The sequence below is a fragment of the Acanthopagrus latus genome, chromosome 17 (genome assembly GCF_904848185.1).
Source record: "Acanthopagrus latus isolate v.2019 chromosome 17, fAcaLat1.1, whole genome shotgun sequence".
Taxonomy (NCBI): domain Eukaryota; kingdom Metazoa; phylum Chordata; class Actinopteri; order Spariformes; family Sparidae; genus Acanthopagrus; species Acanthopagrus latus.
Window position 1 is genome coordinate 20,085,209 of NC_051055.1, and position 25,351 is coordinate 20,110,559.

The window sequence follows — 25,351 nt, forward strand, 5'->3', positions numbered from 1 at the left end:
AATGTAACTAGATTCATCAACTATTGTAGTGAAGGCGAAATACAATATGTGCCTCCAAAATGTACTCAAGTGTAGTACTAGTAAAGGTACATAGTTACATTCCATCACTGCCAACAGTATATGAGGTAGATTGAGCAAAAAGAGCTCAGACATTTACAGCAGTAAAATGCGCCATTCACATTTAGGGAGCAGTTATGTTGACCCAAAAATAATATGCGTATTATGAACCATTTTTTTGCACTACAAGTAATTTTACTTTAAATACTTGCTACAAGAAACTTCAAATGTTTTGTAGATTGTTGTGACTTCTAAGAAGAAAAGTTAAACAAAGTCAGTATTCTTCTAGCGCTCTACCACCGCACTACAGAGTCAGACTCCTTAATTCATCCTCAGCACAAAAATAATTTTACAACCAACCAACCCAGATAACTTTGAATCTGACCAGCAGACAGGCATCAAGACGAACTATAATTACTATTCAGAAATAGCTTTTCTTCTCGCTGATGGTCTCATTCGCTTATGTAGGTCAGATAGAGACATCAGTATTACAATGAGACTGTCTGAACATTACTTCCTCTACCGGTTGTCTCCCACAGTTCCCAGTACAGTTCCCATGATGCATCAGCTGAGCCGGGCCCCAGACTCCATCACTCTCTCATGGCCTCAGCCGGACCGGCCCAACGGAGACATCCTGGAGTACCAGCTTAGGTACTATGACAAGGTAGGCTCGGTGAATAATCACACAAGTGCTGCACAATCACCCAAACTGACTCAAAACAAACATCACCACAAAAATGTCCCTTTTCTGCGTCCTTCAGGGTTCAGACGTCGATAGTGCAGCGAGTGTGTACAGCGAGACCAACACGGTGACCGTCAACTCTCTGCTTCCTGGATCCATCTATGCCTTCCAGATCAGAGCTCGAAATGAACGTGGCTTCGGACCCTACAGCAACACCATCTACTTCACCACGCTGCCCCTGGGTACAACACTGGTTTTACTTTATTACCAATGAAATCCACTGCAGACAAAGTGCATCACTGCAATAAAAACACAACAGAACTGGTGTAATTTATCATTTTTAGAGTCAGAGGCCTTCATATCATACAGAAAGAGTTTTTATTTACGTTGACATATATGTGTTAGGACTTTTTAATCGTAATTGCTTCCTTGAGATATCTTTTATACTACAGAAATAGAACCTGACATAGACTTTAGAGTGTTGAAAGCTTTTGTTCAGACGACTCAATTGGTTTCAAATAGTCGCTGAAGAAGAACTGAGGTTTCCAACCTTTTTATGTACATCCAGACTGACTCTTTATTCTTCAAGGATGCTCTCTAAAGTGGTCTTACTTTAGTCCAAGTACTCTATTTCATCAAGATAACATACTCCATGCCAATTCAACTTTCCATGGGTCCTTGAGGATTGCCTTACAAGAGAAGTAGTTTAAAGTAAAGTTACATTTCTGACTGTGGCCATTGTGGAGCTGAGCTTTCAATCCATATTCTACTGTTAGTGAAAAGAAAATACCCTCATGAGAAATCTAAGCAGTTACAGTTACAGCACTGTTTGTAATTAGCTTAAATGGCTGATGTTTCCTCACTTTCTCTCCTACAGAGGAACATTCACATCAGATCCAGAACCGTCTTCCTCTGCTGGTTGGGTCTGTGATGGGTGGAGCAGCATTTCTCCTGGTGGTGGCAGCGATTGTGGTTGTGGTGGTGTTTCGGAGGTAAGTTGAAGGTCTGTTCACACAGTCAGACATATGATTTGATTTATTTATTTTTTTTATCAAATTCACATATTTTGCTTGCTTCTATTTGACAGTAAGAGGAGGGAGAGTCCGTACAGCGACAGACTCCAGAGGTACATCAGTAACCGAGGTGAGTATTTATGTTGCTCATTAAGTGTAATTTGATTAAAATTCAATTTAGTCAAATTAACTATTCAGTTTTTAACTGAGAAATTGAAAATGCTTTGTGCAAAAGGGCAACATATTATAGGCAAAGTGCATAATTGAGATCTGTGACAAACAAAGTCTTGTTATCATTTGTTTCATTTCGTTGAATTTGTTTATAGATGTGAAGTTTTTTCTTCTCCTTAGAGACAAAGACTTTATTAGGTTTTCATAGGGGGACATGAATTAAATTCCACTCTCCATTTGTTATAAACTCATATTTATTATTTGTAATACAGTGCTGCATCTGTATATCTGTTATTTCCCTCTGCTTTGCTTTCCGAGATCATTCTAGGCCCATTCTCATGATCATGAATGTCTTAAGTAAGAGGATGAAAATCAGGACTTAGAATTGCATTTTCATTTCAGGTGGTGTTAAGTATTATGTGGACCCATCCACCTATGAGGACCCCAGTGAGGCTGTCAAAGAATTTGCCCGTGAAATAGATCCCACTCATCTCAAGATCGAGGAGGTGATTGGTGCAGGTAGGTCTGACATTTTCGTTTCTTTTAAATCTTATCGTGATACCTATCAACACAGTATTATATCTGATCCACCTCCTCTCTACTCCAGCCCAGTTTGGGGAGGTCTCCCGGGGCCGCTACCGTCCAATGGGTCGCAGGGAGGTGCTGGTAGCGGTGAAGACTTTGCGCTGGGGGGCGTCCGACAGAGAGAGGGGGATGTTTCTCAGTGAGGCAGGCGTCCTGGGACAGTTTGACCACCCCAACGTACTCAAGTTGGAGGGCGTGATCACTCGTACCCCTCCAGAGAGGATCATCACTGAGTTCATGGAGAACGGGCCGCTGGACGCCTTCCTCAGGGTGAGACAAAGACAGGCTGTTAACAGTGACTTCACATGTTTCACTTCTCTATAAACAGAAAGAATCTCCTCCTTTCCTGTTTTTTACACTCCTCCCCCTTTCAGGAGAACGAGGGCCAGTTCAGCGTCCTCCAGCTGGTTGGGATGCTCAGAGGAATTGGAGCAGGGATGCGTTACCTCGCTGAGAGAAACTTTGTCCACAGGGACCTGGCAGCTCGGAACGTGTTGGTCAACTCCAACCTGGTCTGCAAAGTGTCCGACTTTGGCTTATCCCGACTCATGAGGGGCCTGGACCACAACATACCTACATACACTGCCTCACTGGTACATATTGATAAACTGGGCCTCTGTGGTTTTTATATGCTTCTGATTTTGTATCATGACACTTTCATTTTCACCATCTTCCTCCATCAGGGCAGCAAGATTCCTGTGAGGTGGACCGCACCAGAAGCCTTTCAGCATCGCAAGTTCAGCTCTGCCAGTGATGTCTGGAGCTTCGGCATACTTATGTGGGAAGTGATGTCATATGGAGAGCGTCCATACTGGGACATGAGCAATCAGGAAGTGAGTATGTAGCAGAATGTTGCCTGAGCACAGGAAGTCAAGATCCATTATTAATGTAAATGCACTCTAATCCTCCAGGTTAGCTGCAACAGTGTAATGATAAGCCATTACAAGTATAAGTCCTGAGAGCAATGGTACCCAGGGGCTTAATGTCTGACCATAAACCACAATGTCCTGTGTTTGCATCCCGCCAGACACCTTTATTGCATGTTGATCCCCGTCTCTCAATCCCTTAATTTTCTGGCAGCTGTTGAATGAAGATGTTCAGCACATAATGAAAATAGTCCCTGTATTAATATCACCACAGCTACAAGATTTAAGAAGTTTTTTTTTTTTTAATTAAAATTTGTGTAGTGTTATTGCACTATATGTAATAAATGTTTGTTTGATAGCAGCTATTTAGGGCTTTTCCACTGAAACTTATGGCCACGCTGAGTCAAACCATACTTCATGATTTGCATGTCTGTGACCAGTTTAAAGAGGCAGTGTGGAACTTCCGTGTTGTGCTGAAATCTGTTTTTTAGCTTATGTTTATGTATTTTCATATATGTCCTTCACAAAGAAATCCACAGTCCAGCAGATTTAAAAAAAAACTTAAACTGTCTACAGCTTATATAGACAACAGAGATGGGGAAGGTATCAGTTTCATGCCACATTACAGTCCACTCACATTAGTGATTAATACAGGTAAATTACAACAAATTGCTACACAGACCCACTCTAAATGGGCTGAGTTGTGCTCAAGGTAGACAATCGCCAGAGATGCATCAAATTGCCTCCATGCAGGTCGTGGTGACATTCATGGTAATTCAGTAACGAGGAATAGTTTCCTCTTCCTCTTCTAGATCCATTTCATCATCCTGTCACCGTGTTTTAAGAAATAATAAATACCCCGATGCCAGGCAAAAATGTCAGCACAGCCTGAAAACCCATGATGACAAATAACTGGCTGGTATCTGGCACAGTGTAACAGTGACACTAATGACTGGAGACTAACGTGCCATCAGTTAGAGGCATGTCTTCAAGCAGGTAGCCCTGTAGTTATGGAGAAGCAAATAAACGGAGTCAAGTTGATCCACCGTGTGATTATTGGAAAGTTCTACTCAAATTTTATATGTTTGTACCTTTAAGAATTGGATAGTGTTCAAAGCCCAGATAAGAAATGAAGGAATGCAATTTTCTGACCAAGCAGAAATAATACAAATGCACAAATATTGACTTACTGCTATTTGGACAAAAATATTTGACAAGAATAAAAGTCTTTTAGAGGTAAACACATTCCGCTTGCTATTTTCAGATATGAATCATGAGTAAATGGCTCATGTTGTACAAGTAAAGGCTTATTCTGTAAAGTAGCCACAATCCTAATATCATCAAAGGTAAAAAGTATCAAATATTTTATTTAAATATCTTGTTGAATAAAAGTGCATGATCTTGGGGTGGTGACTCTGCTGCTGTGGTTCTCTCAAGCAAAACAATAAAAGCAACACAACAAGACATTTTAATGCAAAAATGTTAAATGTTATACCTTCAAAACATGGACAGCCGAAGGAGGGTGCCAAAAATTGTCGACAACTCCTTAAATACATTTGCTTAATCACTCTTCCCCTCGTCTCTATTTAAAATACTCATTTAAGTGGTGGCAAAATGTCAGGCAGCTGGAATTTACATAATTTCTTCGTAGTCACTTTTACATTCCCTTAGTGGCTTGTGACCTTTTACGTAAGGCACTCACACAAGACTCCTCAGACTAGCTGACCTACTTATTATCGCTAATGTCTCGCCTGCTCCCACTGCAGGTGATGAAGGCCGTAGCAGACCAGTATCGCCTCCCTGCTCCACACAACTGTCCCGCTGCTCTCCACTCTATGATGCTCCAGTGCTGGCAGGCTGATCGAGGGGACCGGCCAGCCTTCGACTCCCTCCTGTCCTCTTTGGATCGGCTCATCAGGCACCCTGCCTCTCTCAAGGCAGAGCCATCTCGGTGAGACAGCAGCTTCTGGCAAAACACATCAGAGGCAGCAGGTGATGAACAATCTGGTGTATTTATTGGTTCTCATGCTCTCATTTTTGACATTTCCTTCATTACAGAAGCTGCTCTCAGCCACTGCTCAGTCCCACCCCTACAGACTTATCGTCAGTGGCAACAGTCAGTGATTGGCTGAAGGCGCTGAGGATGGAGAGATATCAGGATGAGTTTGATCAGGCACAGCTGGACACATTAGACAGAGTCAGCAAGCTCACGATGGAGTGAGTATCAATGGTTATTACTGTAACATGTGATTTAAAGTAAATACAAATGTTTAGATTTATTTCTGCAACGGAAAATCATGCAGATTTTTGATGTGACTGTTCATTTTCTAAAGCACAGAAAAAGTTTTATATTGTTTACTTTTGTGTTTTCATCAGGTTTGTTTTACATACTTATGAATGAAATACATTTTAAATCCTGTTCAAATCTTTGTCAGTGTTTCCTAAAAGGTACAACCAGGAAAGAGTTTCTTATCGTTATTCACAGCCTTTTTAACATGCCAAAAACAGACAACAATTTAAAGGTGCAATATGTAAAAGTTTTAGGGATGACCCGATCAAGTCTTCAGACCTGCAAACTTGTCGCTTTTCTGTGATAATTGCCATTTTCTTGGTCAAGTGAATCATGTAGAACCGGAGAGTTTTTCTTTTGGGGGGGGGTTATGGACAGGACATGGGCGTGTACCAGAGATTATCAGTGAACTGTGAACATGTGCGCGCCTGAAGGGAGCCTTGAATTCGATAAAAACAACTTTTCTAAAATCTCTACAACTCATTTTCAAGTCGTGGATGATTCTGAAGTGAGGGGGCTGACTGGAGGCTGAAGGTAAAGTACGTTGCATTCTCTGTCAGAAAGACAACAAATATGTCTTCAAAATAAGAGCTTTACATTGCACCCCATTGGAGTTTAGAACTGCATTCTTAGCATGGAGCTTTTAATTCGAAAGCAGCGACCATTAGTAGCTTGTTGTTACAACAACAAGCAACCAACGAAGACAGTTCCAGAGACCAAGGAGACGCTAGCATCTCCTGGATCTCAGCGGCTGTCCAGTTGCTCATCTTGATGTCCGCAGATGAAGTGATGGACTGACTGCCGTGATCAGCTGTTTCCTGGTATTAAAACTCCCTGGGTATGGGTCACACAACAGTGCAGGTCATCGACATATCCACCCATCCCATGCAATTTCCGGCATATCGACGTCTTGGATTTAGGTCGCAATGGAGTTGGAAAAAAGTGTACCCTTCGAGGTGGCGAATTGGCGGACCAAACCAGACCACCAATTTACCGCTCTCTCCCTAAATCCGCAAACCTGGCCGCAAAAAGGACAGCCAAATTGGTGGCTTGCTGCCCAGTAGAAAAACGGCTGTTTACTATGCAAACAAGGGCAGCCATGCACTGCAGGCACACTGTCAAACAGGTGTGCATAAGAAGGTGGTGCAGGTCATAGCATCAGCACAGTGTAGCCAGCACCTTTCTTCTTTCTTGTCAGTCTCATTTCTTATATATCATAATGTGACCATAGATAGATACTTCAACAACACCTGCCACAAATTGTGCTCTGGGTTAACGTTCAAAATTGCTGATGCTGATCAGTGGAAAAATGCCCATATCGGCTCCGATCCCGGTCCTGCAGATCAGATCGGGACATCCCTAAAAAGTTTAGTTTAAAATGTAAAAAAAATGGACAAACATTACCGACAGAATGTGAAGAAACAGTTTTGACTACGCCCCCCAAGTGCCCAAACAGTGTAATCATAACATCACATGATGCACACTGGCCAAAAAATGTTTTTTTCTCATTAGCTTTCTCTGAAAAGAAGCGTCAGTAAAAGGCTGGATATATTTTCTTGAGCGTCCCAACCCTTGTTTCACACAAATTCGGAGAGCTAAACAGAAGGTTAGCCACTTGGCAGATGTCTCCAGTGCCACACTCTTAAGGGGCTGCACAGTGCAAAAGCTGGTCCAGGTAATTTTACATCCAGGAAGTTTAACTTATTTGCCTTTAGGCACCACTGAGCAGATCATGGGAACAAACTAGGCTCCATCTTGGATGCTGCATTCAAATTTCCCTCATTAGATTCATGATTGTAACCCCAACCCCACACCTACAGAGGTGTGCGCTGACTGATATCTGACCTCCCTCCCTCTCTCTCCTCTCCCAATTACCACCTTTCCTGTCCAAGCCTGAAGCAACTGCTTCTTCTTTGTCCCTGGAGTCAGATTGCTTTTCGGAGCAGCTGTAAATTAAGTTGGTGCTGTATTCCCTGTTGTCAAACTGGCCTTCACGTTCAGTCCCAGTCCAGAGTCCCAGTGTCTCCGCAGTCCAAAGCTCCGGTACTAGTGGTGTAAACACCAACACTCCCTCGGTTTTTCAAGCTCCCAGTGCAGGCAAAGTTAGCTCATAGGGCCGCTAGCCGGCTAACTGAGCTACCTAGCTAACAGCAGCTACAGTTAGCAGTTACCATGGTGATATACTGCACCATATTTGTTTGGAATTTGTATTCGACATGTTGCCCATTCTTACATATCACATCTTCAAAACAAATTTCTCAAAGGTCTCAAAATATATTACTTTGCAACATGGACTCAGTCTTTGCACTTGTATAGGGTAAACACTGTTTCTTTATTGACAAAAAATAATGAACCGAAGCGCAAGGTTATTTTCCAGCTTTTTCTTAAGCGGTTGTCGTGACAATACTTCCATGTAGCTTCAATGTTAAGAAAGTGATTTCATGATCATTGTTATACTTTTTTCTGACTGAGTAAATGCTGCGCTTTAATGTTCATTTGTGACCATGGAAAATGCATCAATAGAAATCCTGATCTACCACAGGTTTGTTTAGACTGACAGATACAAACCCGTCACTGTTGTCCTTCAGAGAATAAGATAGCGCACTCAACAAGCTGAAGTGTTGAACTAAACTCCACGGTTGGTCTGCTCTCTCCTTCAGTGACGTCCAGAGCCTCGGGGTGAACCTGCTGGGGCACCAGAGGAAGATCGTCAGTGCGGCCCAGCAGCTCAGAGCCCATCTGACGCAGGGGCAGGTGGAGGTGTGAAATCTGCCTCCACTGCAAACCTGTGCCATGGATCTCTGTGGTTTTCATATCCCTCTGCTTGTTGTGTCTGGTTTCTGTAACACTCGTTTCAGTGGAGCACATTTTTAAGCCAAAACAGAGAGAAAATCAGCTTTCCGGTGCCACTCTGTGTATTCTGAGTAACCTAACACGACAACCAGAAGGGGTGAGAAAAAGAAAGATGATCGGGACTTCCTGCCTGTCACTCAAGACAAATAACAGAGGAGAGATGCACTATGGGAGCTGCAGTCCAGGTCAAAGTGAGGTTGGGTAAATGCTGAGGAGGGGAAGGACATTAAAGATTGCGCGATGTTTTTCACTAGATTTCACTTTATTGTTGTCTGCCTTCTTCGCTCCTCACCCATCAGCAATCCTACCTCTCACCCTCTCATCCACTACTGCCCCTCCATGAAACATTTAAATTCCCCCACCCTCATCGAGTACAAAACAATTATAAAAATGCTTTTTTTTAAAATACTCATGGAGTTTTCTCCACACAAAGAATTGCGTGAGGACAATCAAAGCCTTTCTAATATTTTTTGAGTTGTTTGTAAAGATCTATCACTTCCTCTCTACTTAAAAACGCCAAATGCTAAAAACCTGTGAGCAAAAAAGGAAACAGTGTACTACCTAGCAAGCTATGGTGCGCCTTATGAGGTCTTACCATCTTTTAGAAAAATGTATAGTTCATTCAATGTAAAAAATAAAAGATAAAAAAACGCTATGAAGTCCAAAATCAGCACTGCAAACCCTGAGGTTAGATAGGATCACTGCCATGAAATTGGGGAAAACAAAACTGATTAAAAAGGTGTTTTTTTAAAAAAGATATAAGCCATGTTTTCCTTCTTTAAAAGACATATCCAGGGTTTGAAAGTAGCCCTGTTTGTACAGTTCACTCTCACTCTCTCAGCGACAACAGAGCTCATGAACCGTGATGCTACAATCTTCACCTCAGCTGCAAACACAAATCTGTGATGAGGACAGAACCGAACGGCACCCACCTTTTATGTGTACATTTCACACTTCACCTCTTTTTGTTTGATTGCAAGAGTAAAGACACTGAGTCATTGGAGCTTTGTGAATGTGTGAAATGGGAAAGATGGACAAAGTCTGATCTGATTTACACTTGAAGGAAGGAGGCAAAATGCTTTGTAAGTACGTGTGTCTATAACATATGTGTGCTATAAATGAGGCCGTGTTAATGTGTACATCAGATGTATGCTGTACATGATGCTGTGTGTGAGTGTGTGTGTGTGAGAGAGAGTGAGTGTGTGTGTGTGTGTGTGTGTCTGTGAGAGAGAGAGAGAGTGTGTGTGTGTGTGAGTGAGAGTGTGTGTGTGAGAGTGAGAGAGTGTTTGAGACAAGTGTGTCAGGCTACGCACACATTATTAGCTGTGTTTACTTGTACGAGTGTTCACCACTAATCCATAATTGTGCAAATTTGTAAAATAAATGATATGATTTTATTTAAAATATTGCATTTGTTTTTCATTTTAGAGAAATATAAAATATTTTATTTTACATGCCACTTAAAAAAAAACCAAAAACAAAACCCAGCCATATCTGAAACATTCCCCGTGACCTCCCCTCGGGGGGGTCATATTTTACTCTGTGTCCGTTTGTTTGTTTGATGGTTTGCCAGCAGGATTACACCACAACATATTTTAGGTTTGACAGTATTTAGTCATCAACCAATGTATTAGCCAAAATGGAATTTGGTCCTGATGGTACATAGAAAAGACTGTGATCCCACAATCCTCTGAAGAACAGGAATGTACCAAATTCATTGAAATGCATCCAGTAGCCCACAGGAAAAGTCAGAATTGTCATCGTCATTAGGCTTCTTGCTCTGGAGACCATGAATATCTACATAATAGTTCATGGAAATCCATCCAGTAGTTATTGAAAGATTTCAGTCTGTATGCCTTAAAGCCAGAAGTTTGATTGCTGTGTAAAAACCGAATATCTTATTGGATCTTAGTAACAACAACTTGCATTAAAATGTTCAACACCGAATGAAAGACGACTCAGAGTTACAGCCTTTGCAGTTTAGCATGGTTCTAAACGCCGATTGATATAAAACTTTCTCAAACAAAATCAACACACATTGGTTCACATTGACGTCCATCCCCGAAAAAAAACATACAACGCTGTTTGATTCTATATCTGGTTCATGTGGTTAAAAAACCATGAATTCGTCAGCTCCGACATGAATTCATTCACCTTGATGCGCTCACATCACCTTGACAGCATTGAGTGAACAGATCAGCAGGTTTGAGGTGAATCTCAGTTTGGGATCTGCTGGGATCAGCAGCAGTCCGCAGACAGACACTGGTTTCCCACATGTCCCGCAGCTGCTGATATCACAGCCGATCTGGACTGATAGTAAGACCGCTTACACAACCCCCACATTACTCTGGCAGGCTGACGCGGCTGGTGCTGTGCTGTGTTTTAATGTGTCAGACTGCAGCCCAGTCACCGGTCTTCACATTGGCCCAATGTCAGTTTTACAAAGACATGCTGAGTGGTCCAAAAAAAATATTCCACCACTCAGAACTTTATTGTAAGTTATAGGTCAGATCACAAAGTTTTGAAGTAATTTTATTTTTGTATCTGATGGTGTGTTTATCCTCTTAAATTATTTGTCAGCTACTTGTTTAGAGTTTTTTATACATATATGAACACAAATTATTATCTGTATCTAGAAATGATGAGGTATTGTGATAGATTAAACTACCCAGCAGTATATTTATAGAGTTTCTTAACGGAACTAGCTACATTAAAACGCTACTGAACTTTTTTTTTATCATTATATATTAATTAATATGATATGTATAATAACACTCTAAAATAATATAGCACTCTAAAATTATATAACACTCTAAAGTAAGTCTGTGTGCATAATGAGTACTTTTAGTTTTGAATCTTCGATGAATTTTGCAGATTAAACTTCTGTACTTTTACATACTTACATTATCAATTCAAAACATTGACTTGCAATGGAGTATTTTTTCCAGAGTGTAGATGGAATTTCAGGAAGTATTAAGACTGTTTACTTTAGTAATAGTAGTAATACGAGAAAGTATTATCAGGAAAATATACTTGAGGCAACATGGGGTTTATGTATAATTGTGATCATGGATGCATTAATGTGTAAGCAGCGTCTTTGTTTAGTTGTGACGCTCGTTTTCAGCACCTTTTCAAATGATGATGGTTTATGTCAATAACTCCTTGAAACCTTTTATCGGTGCAATATTGTGAGAATATTTCTGATGTTTTTTTGTTGTTTTTTTTTACACCAACATGTTTAAAGTATGTTCGAGATATTTGTGTTTGTATCTTGAAACAAAAGAATTTCAGGAGTCAAATTGAGAAGTCAAGTAAAATATTTCCTGAAAATTCAAGTACAGTTCTTGTAAATTTACTCAGCTACTTTTCATCACTGTGTAATGATTATGGTACTTGAGAGGTTAAGTTAAAGTTTGTGTTAGAGGATGAGCTAAAGTGTTATGAAGACTCCATGTGGAACCTCTTGAAATCACGGTAGCCTTATTTACTTTTGTTTTAATAATGATCATTGGGCTCTGTTGTGTTCAGTCATTCTGAATGACAGCAACTGTCATGTCATAGATCTACTAGAGGCATCTGTAATAATTGTTTGCAGGGACTCTAATTAACACCGTGTTGTGATAGAAGTGCTGGGTAGAAACGGTAGACACACAAACCACCAAATCGTGTTTTTATGGCGTTATTGTTTCTTTATAAAGACATTAACAGACTGGAAACCACTGGTCTTTATCACACTGCTTAAAGATGGTGCTCTCCGTCTGGTAAACAGCTATTATCTCCACAATACCAAATGACTGCCACATTAACAGGGCCTCCTATAGAGTCTACTTAAACCCTGTTTATCCTGCGGCTGACCAGCCTGTTAGTCATGAACTATAAGTGGCGCAGCAAAAACACCTGCGCGATACATCCGAGCTGACCAGAGGAGTCGTATAAGTCGACTGATTCAGCAGTTTACAAATACTCCACACGAGTGGAAATTAACTCTGTGATTCAGGTTCAGTTGGTGGCTTCTTGCCAAACGAACTCTCCTGAAAGTAAAGACTGATAGTCTCTCAAATTACAAAAAAAAAAAAAATTAAAAACTACATGTATCTTTGTTTTCAGCCTTCAGAAGAAAGTGACATGATGTTGCCAACCTCCAAATGCTCATTATGGTCTTTGTAATGTGGCAATTACCATGTTTGTGAGCATTCCTGTTGACACATCAATGGTGCTCAACATGTTAAATCACTGTGAATGAAAGCAGCTCGGATGCATGTGTGCACAAGACGCAGCATGTCGGGGAAAAATCACGCATCATGTCCGTGTTTGCGCCGCAGAATGATCCCAGCTTCACCTGGAGAAGATGGTAGGAGAACAGAAAGAAAAGAACGCAGCTTCACAATCGTGCGTTCACATCTGGTTCTGAATCACCAGCCTGTGCTCAGACTTACATGCTTGCAATTTCCAAACTGGTTTTTCCTTTAACGGTTCACTTGAAACACCGACCGCAATGTGTTGACTGTCATGATGTTGCAGAATTTTCCTTGTGGTCATGCAGGTTTTGGTGGTATAGAGGAATGCAGACAGGCCTGATAACACCAGAGATATGTACTGGGATTAGGGACCAGACCATTGGCACAGGTGACATAATACAGACAATAACTTTCAGATCAGCATGATGAAGGACTTCTTGTTCCGACGACGAGTTGAATCTTAAAGCACAACTTTCTCTGTGGCCTTCCTGACCTGCGGTGAAAGTCAACCTACTCATTAAAGCCTCACTCTCGCTGTCTTACCTGTTGGCCCTTCCCTCATCCTCCCTCCTCTCCACCCATTCATTGTCAACCCCTCCACGTGTCTCCTCCCCCTGGGTCATATATAACGGTGATGCCACAGGGATTCCACTCCTCCTCAGGGACATTTTACAGGTGTTGTTTCCAATTTTTGACTGAAGTGTTATGACTAAGGTGCACGAGGAGTTTAGGAGCGGCACTTTTATAGTTTAAAGGTAAGATTGAGACGCTTTCTTCTAATTTGTTTTTTGTTGTTTTTTAATTCTATGTTTAAAACAGTACAAAAAAGAATCCAACACAAAAAATTATGAAATAATTGGCTCTCCAACTTTCTTTCTTTCTTTTTTTTTTATCTCACGTGGACGTCACCTGTCTTTTGCTTCCTCCAGTCGAACATCAGGTGTCAATGTCACCGTCTCTAGCCAGATCTGCTCCGAGTGAGCTCAACCATTGGTGGAGCCAGCTGAGGTTTCGCCTCCAAAATAAGAAAGGATGGAACGAGATGTTGGATGAGACGTTTCTGCTCTACACCAAACAGTAAGAGACTCGCATAAACATTTTCAACTTCTGTCAACTTAAAATTCAGTGTGTGTCTGAATTAATTATTTGCAAGTGTAATGTCGACATTTATACGTATATTACATGTACCTATATTTTTATCTCTCAGCATCAACGACATCCCTCTATTCTACGCCGCTAAAATCAACAGTGTTGGTTGTATCAAGAAGCTGCTCAGCTGTGCATCCACCAACATCTTCGAGAGAGGTAAGACCGAGTCGCAAGGACTTCATTGTTTTGTTGCTCAGTGTCAGACGTGACCCATGACACTCCCATCCTGTCCCTCAGGATCTCTTGGTGAGACAGCACTTCATGTGGCGGTGATGAACGACAACCTGGAGGCTGCCGTGGCTCTGATGGACGGAGCCCCTGAACTCATCAATGAGCCCATGACCTCCGAGCTCTTCCAAGGTTCACATACATGGACTCACTGACACAGAGAAGCAACAAATACACATGAAGCGGTTGGAATTCAGTTTCACGCGTAGCAACTACGTAAATGAAGAATTCAGGAGACAGGCCGAGATAAGATATTAAATTAATATATTATGTAGACATTAAATATGGATGCATGTTGCTTCATCTTTGCTCAGAATAAGTATGTGCCATCACCAGTAGCATTGTGCAGGATTTTAACATGCGATAACGTACCTTTACAGTGTGGTATTGTAAGTCTTACTTAAAGGTTCAGTGTGCGCTATTTCGTCGTCTAGCAGTGAAGTTGAAAATTGGAAACCAACTGAATACCCCCCCAAAAGTAACATGAAGTCTGCTGTGAAAACATGGCAGCACAACATGTGGACTCCATGGGCTCCTTTGGTATATATAAAAGACTTATTCTGTAGTAACAAAAACAAAATGATTCTCTACGAGTGATTATACACTAAAATACACATTAAAACATAATTTTGAATATAATATTGCATATGCGCCCATAGATCCCACACACTGGACTTTTAATTAAATGATTTAAAACCTTCTTCAGCCCACCGGTCACAGCCACGCTCATAAGGAGCCGGTCTATTAACAGAAGAACACACACTGGTTTGTTGTAAGCCTCACACAGCAGGTGACATTGGTGACATTCCGAACGGTTCATTTACCGATGCGCTCTGCTCTCCACCCCTCTGACTCTCTCAGGCATTACTCCTCTCCACATCGCTGTGGTGAATCAGAACATCAACCTGGTTCATCATCTAATTAGTCGCGGGGGTGACGTGGCCACACCTCGAGTCACCGGTCTGTACTTCAGGAAGAGGATCGGAGGGCTCATCTACTATGGTAAGTCAGCAGTTCCACCAACGGTAGAATGAGTGTGGTGACTGTAGCCTGCATGTTTTTGTTTAGTTTTTTTGTTTTTTTTGCTCAGTGACGCAAAACAAATGGTGTTACCTCTAAATATATATTTGGTGAACAGGTGAGCACATCTTGTCTTTCGCCGCCTGTGCTGGGAACGAGGACATTATCTCCATGGTAATCAACGCAGGAGCCAGCACCAGGGTCCAGGACTACCGTGGTACGCAACACTTCCTGGAGAAGATCACATTGTTATTTGAGATCTGTGTATCAGTCTGATCGTTTTTTATTATTAATGTCCCTCTGTCTCCTCTGCTTGTACCTCCTGTCTCTTGTCGACACACTCCCCTCCTTCTATTCCCCTGTTTGCTGTCTAGGTAACACAGTGCTTCACATTCTGGTTCTGCAGCCCAACAAGACGATTGCGTGCCAGGCCATTGACCTGATTATGGCACGCGATGCAGAGCTGGACCAGTCTGTGCCACTCGACATGGTGCCCAACTACCGAGGCCTTACACCTTTTAAACTGGCTGCCAAAGAGGGAAACATTGTAGTGAGTGCAGGCTGAGGGAGGGGGGAGAGGGGGCTCGCAGGGTGAGAACCCAACATGAAAGGTGAAGCAGATTATATCACTAATCCTGTCCTTGCCGCTGTGACTCCCTCTGTCTCTCTCAGGCATTTCAGCACTTGGTTAATAAAAGGCGTTCAGTCCAGTGGAGCCTGGGCCCTCTGACCTCTTACCTGTACGACCTGACGGAGATCGACTCGTGGGCCGACGACATGTCGGTGCTGGAGCTCATCGTTGGCAGTCCTCAGAGAGAGGTACCATACAAGATGCACAGTATTTTGGTTGAAACACAGACTGTCTGGTCAGAGTTTATGACACAAAATAGATCATAAACATGAAATAAATTCCATAATTCTTCAGGCAAGAGGAATACTAGAGGTGACCCCTGTGAGGCAGCTGGTGAGTCTGAAGTGGAACCTGTATGGGAAACATTACTTCAGGTAAAATTGATAACAGTCATGTGATATATCTAAATGGTGCACACACCAAGTCTCCTGTGACAAAGTGTTTTTCTTGCCTCAGGCTGCTGCTGTTACTGTACCTCCTGTACATTGGGACCTTCACACTGTGTTGTGCATATCGCCCTCTAAAGGACGCTCCGGAGAATTACACAACGTCAGACATGGACAAAACCATCCGAGTCCAGAAAACACTTGATGTGTGTGAGATTTGTAAATGAGACATTTCATTGTTACTTATGTTGTGATGACTATATACGGTTGGGGAATATTACCAACTAAACATCTACATTAGATACTTTAAGACTCAAATACTATTTGGATGGGGGAATTTTCACTTTTACCAGAATAATATCTTCTCACGATACCTTCACTTCTCCTTAAGTTTGACTTTTGGGTACATTTGACACAGAACTGTAAAATATTTAAATAGATATCCCATCCTGAGGTTATAACCAGGCCTTACCTGTTCGTGTGTATGTATAAATGTCTACGTGCACCTGCATGTGACACACAGTCTAATGATAATGTACTTTTAATATTAATACATCTATGTTTCCTCTCAGGAGAGTTATGTGACATATGAGGACAACCTGCGGCTGGCGGGTGAGATCATCAGCGTCCTGGGAGCTTTGTTCATCCTGCTGCTGGAGGTGAATTATGAAACATGCTTCATCTTCACATTGTACTATAAATACAGTTAATTTCACTGCCACGTCCTCCTTTATGTCCCTTCTCCAACACCAACAGATTCCTGATATACTGAGAGTGGGAGCAAAGCGTTATTTTGGCCAGACAGCACTGGGAGGCCCCTTCCATGTTATCCTGTGAGTGGAGACACCTCTAAGCACTAAAATAAAGCACACTGTTCTGAAACATTGTCTAATCATCCGGTGTTTTACTTGGCCAGGATCAGCTATGCCTGCTTAGTGGTGCTGCTGTGCGTGTTCAGAGCCACCGAGGTGCAGGGAGAGGCTGTGGTGATGGCTCTGTGTTTAGTCCTTGGCTGGAGCAACGTCATGTTCTTCGCCCGAGGTTTTGAGATGCTCGGCCCTTATGTCATCATGATACAGAAGGTGGGAGTCAGACGCTGTGGCGCATGTTATGTGAGCTCATGAGTCATGCAGTCGTAGTAGCAGCCATATGTTTCTCAGACACCTGTTGTTGTCTTGGTTTTTGAGGTTCACCAGTGTGTGTTTGCAGACTGACCGGCCGTGTGTCTCATTTCCCTCTAGATTATATTTGGAGACCTGACAAAGTTTATGTGGCTGAGTTTCATTGTGCTCATTGGTTTTTCCACCTGTGAGTATATTCCTGGCGACACGTACAAACAGACTTTAACCCTCAGAACTCATTAAAGATAAGAAATGGGAGGATTTTCTGCTCACTTGTGTACTTTTTAAAAAAAAAAACTTTTTCCTCTCAGCTCTGTGGATGGTGTATATGACCCAGGAGCCAGGGTCCATTCCTGCATACCGCTCCTTCCCCATCACCCTCTTCTCCCAGTTTGAGCTCAGCGTGGGCCTCATAGATCTGCCCGTGGACCACACCATCACCACCCCACCCATCGTCCATGTGCTGCACTGCACCTTTTCTGTGGTCTCCTACATCCTGCTGCTAAATCTACTGATCGCCATGATGAGTGACACACACTGGAGGGTGGCCCAGGAGAGAGACGAGCTCTGGAGGACTCAGGTAAGATAAAATCATATCAAGGCAGGGAAACACCTCATCATCATGGCCCTGTGTGCTACTACGATGTTACAGCTTTATTGATGTTGTGCAGGTGGTGGCTACAACATTGATGCTGGAGAGGAGGCTGCCCCGCTGCCTGTGGCCTCGACTCGGGGTGTGTGGGCTCAACTACGGTCTGAGGGAGCGCTGGTATCTCAGGTAAGACGATACAGCAGTAACAGGCGCAGAAACAGAGGCTTAAAGTGAAACTCTTGCCAAAATGCAACCTAGGCTTTTTTGTGAATGTCAAACCTTTGTGTGAAAGCATAATGACAACGAAAGAGGCACTTTTAAAATGGCGATTTTGATGCTAGCGTAAAAGTGCCCCATATACTCCCATTGAAAATGAGTTTGAGCCAAAAACAAAAATATGGTCAATCTTAAAAGTGCCTCTTTCGTCGTAATTATGTTTTTACACAAAGGTTTGACTCGTATACATTCACCAAAAAAAGCCTAGGTTGAATTTTGGTGAGAGTTTCACTTTAAAACATATCAAATGTAATTTAACGTGACGTTCATTGAAGTACATTTCCCCTCCAGCTCAAGTCGGCAGTCAACATTACATGAACACCCAACATTATAGGTCCCCTCTGCGGATCGTTGCTACAGTCAGGTTAATACATAGGAGTGAAGAATCCCAACTTTTGAATCCCAAAAGTTCAAAAGTGATCTCCAAGCTCTCCTCCCTTTGGTAAATTGCTCTGGATCAGACCAGAATCTGATGTTTATTCCTCCAGAAGGTTTGGCACTGCATCCAAATCTCTTCTCCAGAGCTGGCCAGTTTTTCCAATGTAAAGCTCTGCATCATCAGCATACAAGTAGACATAATGTGCTGTGAACCTACTGTACTGTGGAGATGTTGGAGATGAATTCTTAACAAAGGTATCCCTTAAAGAAGAATCACACCGAAACACCATTAAATAGCGAAATGACATAGAGAATGTATCTAGACATTTTAAGTGCAGTGACATCAACAGTTGAAAATTTTTTTAGGCTTACTATTTTTGCTCAAAGTAATCATACACGAAGAAGCTTGTCCATTGACCACAACCTAAGTCCTCTGTAATGCACCTCAGCCACAAGTCATGTTGTGCTATGAGTAAGAAGCGAAACTCTCACTCTAAGTGTTCTTGAGCTATTATTATCACACCACCTCCACCTAAATTCGGGACAGTTAAAGTCAAGTATTTTTTTTAACTCTGAAGACTTTGACAAGACAAGACAGGACATCTTGGCTTCTCCTGCTTCAGTTTCAATACTTTAAAAATCACGATGAGTTTAACTTGTGGGAGTTTTTCCTCTTGAATCAACTGTAACTACTTTCTCACTTTCTTTCTCGTGTCTTTGCAGGGTGGAGGACAGAAACGACCCGATGTTTCTGAAGATGCGCCGTTACATCAAAGCTTTCACCAATGAGGATGAAAAGGAGGAGAAGACTGACACAATGAAGGGGTCGATGGCAGGGACTCCCAAGCTCAGACCTAAAAACAAAGCAGGGTTCAACAACAGGAAGTCTCTGTCAGGGTGGCAGATGATTCGCAACAGCGCTTTGGGTTTGGAGATTGGACAAGAAGAGCCTGAGGAGGACCTGGACATTAAATATGTCTAGGAAGAGAAGCTTCCTGAGCCTGAAGTGAATTCTCTGAGGTGTGAACATTTAATACGTTGATGAAAGTCATCAAAAAGGACTTGCAAGCTGCGGACTCAAATGGCTCAAACTCTCTGTACAGTCAACCGTGCAATTATTCCTGCAGTATTATGCTATAGTGAAGAGTGCCTTATTTTTATAGCAACATAGAAAATATGTAGCAATTATATATGTTAAGCTAGAACAAAGTGAGACTTAGACATTCGACTCATTACTTAGTTGCATGAACATTTTTATATGAGAATAAAACCTTGTTGAAACAAATGCACTGGCCTTTATTTGTCTGACAGCAGTATAAAGAATGATACAGTGTGTAAGAGTAAAGCACGTATAGAATATATTAGTTCTTACATACGTAGCTGACATGTTAGGATACAAATACAAATTAGCTTATAATATAAAAGAATATTTTTTTTATTTGCTGGGTGCTATTGATTATAATGTGCAGTGGAAAGAGAAATGATTTGAAAGGCTATGGAGGAGTTGATGCTTGTTGAAGGAATTTTGATTTGCTCATCATTCCATTGAAGAAGACCGATGCCGTCACATCTGCAGCTGACAGATGAAGTAGGTGTAGGTGTGGCAGGGAGCTGTGAACCAGTTCCTCTCAGCTGGGCTATCACTGCCGAGGACCCCACAGTCACCCTTTGACCGGACTCCTGCCCAATAACTACAAACACAAGAAAAGAATATTGAATATTACACAGTGATGGAATCTAACTAAGTACATTTACTTACAAAGGCTTGATACTTCTACTTCACCACAATTCAGAGGGAAATACTGTAAATACCTCAGTCATTAGTTACTTTGTGGATTGATATTAATACTAGAAAATATAATGATAAAAGAAATTATTAGTACATTTAGATTTATTTTTATCCTTTCCACCCAGATCACTTTCAGACAAACCATGAGAATGGTACATGTTTAGGGAAATGACTCTGCAAATCAATCAATCAATCAATCAATCAATCAATCAATCTTCATTTTCCAAGAATCACCTCTGTTGCAGCACAGTGTTGTTGACCCAGGTCCACCTGTTGCTGTTCTGTCTCAGCCCGATCCAGTACTGCATCTTCCCCTCCTTAGTCAGAAATTGCTAGAAGACAGAGCACCACTGACATTTACAGAAGAATATCCATCATGTGTGTTATTACTGTCTTTTTAACTGTGTGGTTATACTTCAGGAACAGGTAATATCAGATCCACCTGAAGACTCTGGCTGTTGATGACAGCCAGAGATCCTCCTCTGTCGCTGCAGTTCCTCTGGCTCTCATTCCAGTTCAGCCTGAAGGTGGACAGGAAGAAACAAGAGTGGCCGAAAGTCAGCCAGCCGTCGGCGCACTGCTGACACCTGCGCTGTGGAGCGGGATCTGAAAACGAAACATCAGTTTGCGAAATGTGGGCAAAAAATGAATGATGGTATGAAAAGTTAATTAATAATTTCTATACCCCCGTAACCTCACTTTGGTTTCTAAGTCCCCCCCCCCCCCCCCCCTATTTTTGAGGTCTCAAGGTCGGCATGTGTGTGGTGTGTAAGTATGGACCCACAATGCAACTTAGGCACTGAGTGACATCACTGGAGGTAATTCATCTTATCAAATGCAGCATCCTCTGGAGCCACGAAAGGCTTCATACTACTTGTTTCACATATGTAGTTGTGCTCCCAGAGACCTAGAAACACACTTTAATGTGTACAATTTGTGGAGTTACCCTTAAACTATCTGTGCGTTAGATTAGCTTTGTTTTTCCTTATGGTGTTTGGTTTTATTTAAAGTTTTTGCTCCTATCTTTTTACACTTCCACGTTTTTTCATCACGAGTGAGGAGACAATAAAAATGATTAAACTCAGCTGAATCCTGGGTTAAATTAAGAAAAGTGCTCTCGGTTCTCTAAAAAACAGTGAGCCAACTTCCTCTGACACCAAAGAAACTGAAAACAGAACTGTCACTAAAAAAAAAAACAGCGATTGAGAAGATGTGTGTGTTTTCTTTGACATAGAATTGCATTTCGCCCCCTCGGCATCACACTCACTGTGGGTTTGAACGCTGGGGAAGAAAGCCTGGCACCGCTCATAGCTGCAAGTGTCCTCCACTAACTGTGGGCAGTCTGTGGATCCAGTTTGGACTAGAAATCAGAGAAAAGTGGGAGGAGCTGTAAGGGAGCAGACTAATGCCTGCAAGCTGCAGGAAAGCAATGGGACAAGCTTTGTGTTCCTGTATCCATGTCTGTTGTCATGAGCAAAAATAGAATAAAAGCAATGTGATCCTGACATATATTCCCTTTTATTCCTGGAACAACAAGCCTTTCTAGCTTTGCTCTAGTGCTACAAACATAACCCGTCAAGCTGTGGCTTGTTTTCACATAAATTCAGACTCATGGCTGCAGACACTCACGTTTCAAACTGAGGACAATGACGACCAGCAGCAGGATCAGGCAGATTACAGCCAGGAGTAGACAGACGGCGCGGTACAGACGTGTGTTTCCCTCGGCCGGTTTCTCTGTGAAGAAAGAATCAGCCGGATGTCACTGAAAGATCAAATGAGCGCAGCAGAAACCACCATGAGGGCTATAAAAAAAGAAAGGGGAAAAAAATACTTCGTCATACCTTTTCCCCCCTCCAGTTTAACAGATAACTTGGACCCAGGCGACAAATTTTCACTGGCTTCGTCTTTTTTATCCTCGCCATAACTGCGACAGAATTTGATGTACATGGAGAAAATCGTCCTGGGACTTTGTTCTGGAGCTTGTTTACCTCGTCCTGCTCTGTCTGCCAGCCAGAGTGCAGTTTTTAAGATGCCCCCCCTCCCCTCATTGTCTCATCGCCATAGCAACCTGACATTTATTGAATTATTCATCGAGCACAGTGCTCGACTTGTCCTTGGATTTCTTTTTTAACTTCTGACTGGGTCTCTTTTTGACTCTGTCTTCAAGGACAAGAGTGTTGGAGAGGGACAGACTGATCCTGACGCACAGGAGGCGTCACACTCCAAAACAACAGATTCCTTTCTCGAGGTCATTTAGGAGTGTTTGTGTCAAACTCAGTGCAAAGACAGGACATACAGTCAGAACCGATTTTTGAGACACTGCATATGTGATCAAGGTTCACAGTTTTGCGTGCTTTATCAAGGAGAGGGATTAGACCAGGCATGGCCGAAGACTCTCCTAAATAAAACAAAATGTCTACACCAGGGTGGCCACCCTCCCCTCAAGGGCCACGGGCCGATTTTCATATTGGTAAGATTACGTTAAAGGGGCAATATATAGTTTTGGAGAAGAGATTCAAACTCAGAATTTCAAAATATTAATGAGTTAATAATACAAACTTGGACATATTTACTATTCAATAATTGAAGAAAGGTCCTGAGAACACTGTTTGAAGCTAGGCAGGTGGCAGGGTCCGCCACATATAAACAAAATAAAACAGTATGGAACTGTGTTGTCCTTTCAGGTCAGTTTGTTTATTCAATTTATTCAGTCATGAAAACAAAGAGAGTTAGTTTATTTAGTCTGTTTAGGCAGAAGAAAAAATCAGTCAATGAAGATCTTGTCCTCCCCAAAACTACATAGTGCACCTTTAAAATAAAAGAAAGATAAGTAAACTGTCTTAAGTGTGCTTTGTTAACTAGTAACTTGTGTACATCATTATTTATTGCTTTACACCATTTGTATTTGTTTGCCACTATTTGGACGACAGGCACATCTTCCAGTAACAGTACTTTGTCACAGCTGTTTACTTCTTCTTCCTCTCTCGCTTTCTTTCTCTTTTCTCTCCATTTTCTTTCTCATTCATGGAATTGGTGCGATACAACAAAACAAAAGGCATGAAAACTTTTCTTTTTTTTTAGAACAGTGCACGTGTCAGAATATCTGGACACTGAGACACGATAAACACACTTTATTGTGTGGAGGCGCTCGATAAATCTTGTCATTGTTATCTATCAAAACACAACGGACTTGTATTGTCTATCTAACAGTTGTGTTACTGTATATGTAGTGCAACCGGTATTGTTATTGCTGCTGCGTAGCAACTTGATTAAGTGTTTTGATACTAAAGTTCATCTTCCGAGCAGAAAATTTGTCTCGTCATGGCAGGGAAACCCCAGCTGTTGCTAATAACGTTAACAATGACTAAGATATATTTACATAAATAATCATTTCCTTTATGTCAGCTGGGTTTAATATAGAAATATATTTTTACACATCTGATTATCTGATTGCTGATAACATACGCATTTGAAAATGAGCTACTTTGACTCTGGTGCCCCATGTAATCTGAAACAGTAACTAGTTACAAAGTGTAGCAAATGAAGGTAGCGGAGTACAAAGTGCAATATGTCATGTCATTGTCTGTAACCGCTTTATCCCTTTGTTATGGGGTCACAGGATTTACAAAGTACAATATATCCCTCAAAAAAGTAGTGGAAGAAAGTAAGTATAAGAAAATATAAAGTGGCAGAAAATAGAAATACTTAAGTGAAGTACAAGCTACTTAAGTACAGAACTTAAGTAAAGGTACTTTATTAAATAACTGCTTACTTTACATTTTAACTTTTGTAGATTTTTTTTAAAGAAAGAGGAAGGTTTGAAAATATTAGGAGAACATTAAGAAAGTTTTGAGTATTTCAATTGTTCATCTAGAATTGGAGACAGCAAACAGTAAATCAAACTTATATGAAAAGTTCCTCAACTATTTTTCTTTTATATTACACAGGAGAAAATACCTTAACATATTATTTATGCTATTTTTAGGTACTTCAATTTTCTTCCAGAAATTAGGAGATGTTAAACCATAAAACAACCACAGAGTCAGTACTGAAGTTTATGTGTCTTACTTACAAACTGCAGCTTTCTCATTAACATGAAAAGATCTTACAATTATTTTTGTGGCTCAAAAGTGTCCCAATTAACTTCTGCTTTCTTCTTTTGTTTTTTGATTGAACATTTTCCTCTCAGAAACACTCATGTCATGAATTCTTACACATCATTTTTTACTTTAAATTCAAATTTACTGTAAGGGAAAATCTGACTTAGCAGTTTTAGCGTTAAATCAAAATAAAGTGGTGTGTTTGTCACACAGACAGACACACAGATGCGTGCTTCAAGGCGTGCAGAAACAAGATGTCTGCACGTGTTAAACGTGCTTTACATATAAATTGTACCTGCTTTATCTTTCATTGGAGCGCCACCATAATAAGCCTCTGAATAGATATCATCCGATGGACTTTGTAGCTTGGAATAGTGGTCAGGTTCTGCTTCCTCTAAAGTCAGATAAAAATAGACAGACACATTGAAACAGAGACAAAAACATCTGCCATTTGCAACAATAATATCACAATATTAAGGAACAAATATGTTCATATCAACACTATCTTGGTATTTAATAACACTTTTTGGAAAGTCTTTGGAGAAAAAAAAAACCACACACTTAGTACATTACATGCAGACTTTTCAGTTCTACAATGTAAGCATGCGTTTGCATCCTGACTTAATAAAAATGTCTTGTACCTTCAGTTTTGGCCTCTGGCGTCGGCTCACTTGCTTCTACATCTTCAATTTTTTCCCCCTCTGCGGAGATTTCGTGCATCTCCATGGCTCTTCTCTTCTGATTCTCTAACTTTCGATTTGCACAAAGAGTCTTTTAGGACTGGTTGATCAACTGAGGAGGTTATGTAAGCTTTGGTCAAGCTGACACAAATTCAGATGAAACTGCTGTTGCAGAATTATGTTTTAAAATTGACAAGTGTCCAGTTAAGAATGTGACTCATCTGATCGGTAAAGACAGACTACTTC

The 25,351-nt window shown here is 41.3% G+C and overlaps 3 protein-coding genes across 12 annotated transcripts in view; 2 read left to right on the forward strand and 1 right to left on the reverse strand.

The window, feature by feature from the left end:
* ephb6 (eph receptor B6) overlaps window positions 1-9,152 on the forward strand; it is a 48,928-nt gene extending 39,776 nt beyond the window's left edge. For 3 of the 5 annotated variants that reach the window (XM_037074864.1, XM_037074865.1, XM_037074861.1), the window contains 10 exons: window positions 597-721; window positions 819-981; window positions 1,617-1,731; window positions 1,827-1,882; window positions 2,326-2,442; window positions 2,531-2,778; window positions 2,883-3,341; window positions 5,141-5,325; window positions 5,433-5,591; window positions 8,325-9,152. In XM_037074864.1, the coding sequence (XP_036930759.1) occupies window positions 597-721; window positions 819-981; window positions 1,617-1,731; window positions 1,827-1,882; window positions 2,326-2,442; window positions 2,531-2,778; window positions 2,883-3,341; window positions 5,141-5,325; window positions 5,433-5,591; window positions 8,325-8,430 (1,733 nt within the window). In that variant the 3' untranslated portion in view covers window positions 8,431-9,152. The remainder of the gene's footprint in view (window positions 1-596; window positions 722-818; window positions 982-1,616; window positions 1,732-1,826; window positions 1,883-2,325; window positions 2,443-2,530; window positions 2,779-2,882; window positions 3,342-5,140; window positions 5,326-5,432; window positions 5,592-8,324) is intronic. The other 2 variants (XM_037074863.1, XM_037074862.1) reach the window with 2 other exon arrangements.
* A 2,776-nt stretch (window positions 9,153-11,928) lies between these two features.
* On the forward strand, window positions 11,929-19,614 carry trpv6 (transient receptor potential cation channel, subfamily V, member 6). Of its 5 annotated transcripts, none has more exons than XM_037074920.1 (18): window positions 11,929-11,991; window positions 12,625-13,510; window positions 13,685-13,832; window positions 13,963-14,060; window positions 14,142-14,264; window positions 14,994-15,134; window positions 15,271-15,369; window positions 15,527-15,702; window positions 15,825-15,971; window positions 16,078-16,157; window positions 16,240-16,375; window positions 16,742-16,828; window positions 16,926-17,002; window positions 17,086-17,251; window positions 17,411-17,477; window positions 17,602-17,870; window positions 17,962-18,068; window positions 19,260-19,614. In XM_037074920.1, the coding sequence occupies exons 3-18, from the start codon at window positions 13,702-13,704 to the stop codon at window positions 19,516-19,518; spliced, it is 2,163 nt and encodes a 720-aa protein (XP_036930815.1). In that variant the 5' UTR covers window positions 11,929-11,991; window positions 12,625-13,510; window positions 13,685-13,701; the 3' UTR covers window positions 19,519-19,614. The 5 variants fall into 5 exon arrangements, with proteins under 5 accessions (XP_036930815.1, XP_036930818.1, XP_036930817.1 ...); XM_037074923.1 differs by having other exon boundaries at window positions 11,976-11,991; window positions 13,061-13,510; XM_037074922.1 differs by lacking the exon at window positions 11,929-11,991 and having other exon boundaries at window positions 12,146-12,868; window positions 13,061-13,510.
* A 158-nt stretch (window positions 19,615-19,772) lies between these two features.
* Window positions 19,773-25,338, reverse strand: si:dkey-26c10.5 (uncharacterized protein LOC563797 homolog). Of its 2 annotated transcripts, XM_037075055.1 has the most exons (7): window positions 25,067-25,338; window positions 24,721-24,819; window positions 21,955-22,059; window positions 21,593-21,685; window positions 20,768-20,931; window positions 20,560-20,657; window positions 19,773-20,227 (listed from the first exon to the last, which is right to left on the reverse strand). In XM_037075055.1, the coding sequence occupies exons 1-7, from the start codon at window positions 25,149-25,151 to the stop codon at window positions 20,101-20,103; spliced, it is 771 nt and encodes a 256-aa protein (XP_036930950.1). In that variant the 5' UTR covers window positions 25,152-25,338; the 3' UTR covers window positions 19,773-20,100. The 2 variants fall into 2 exon arrangements, with proteins under 2 accessions (XP_036930950.1, XP_036930951.1); XM_037075056.1 differs by lacking the exons at window positions 24,721-24,819; window positions 25,067-25,338 and adding an exon at window positions 22,167-22,428.
* Window positions 25,339-25,351: the final 13 nt, after the last annotated feature.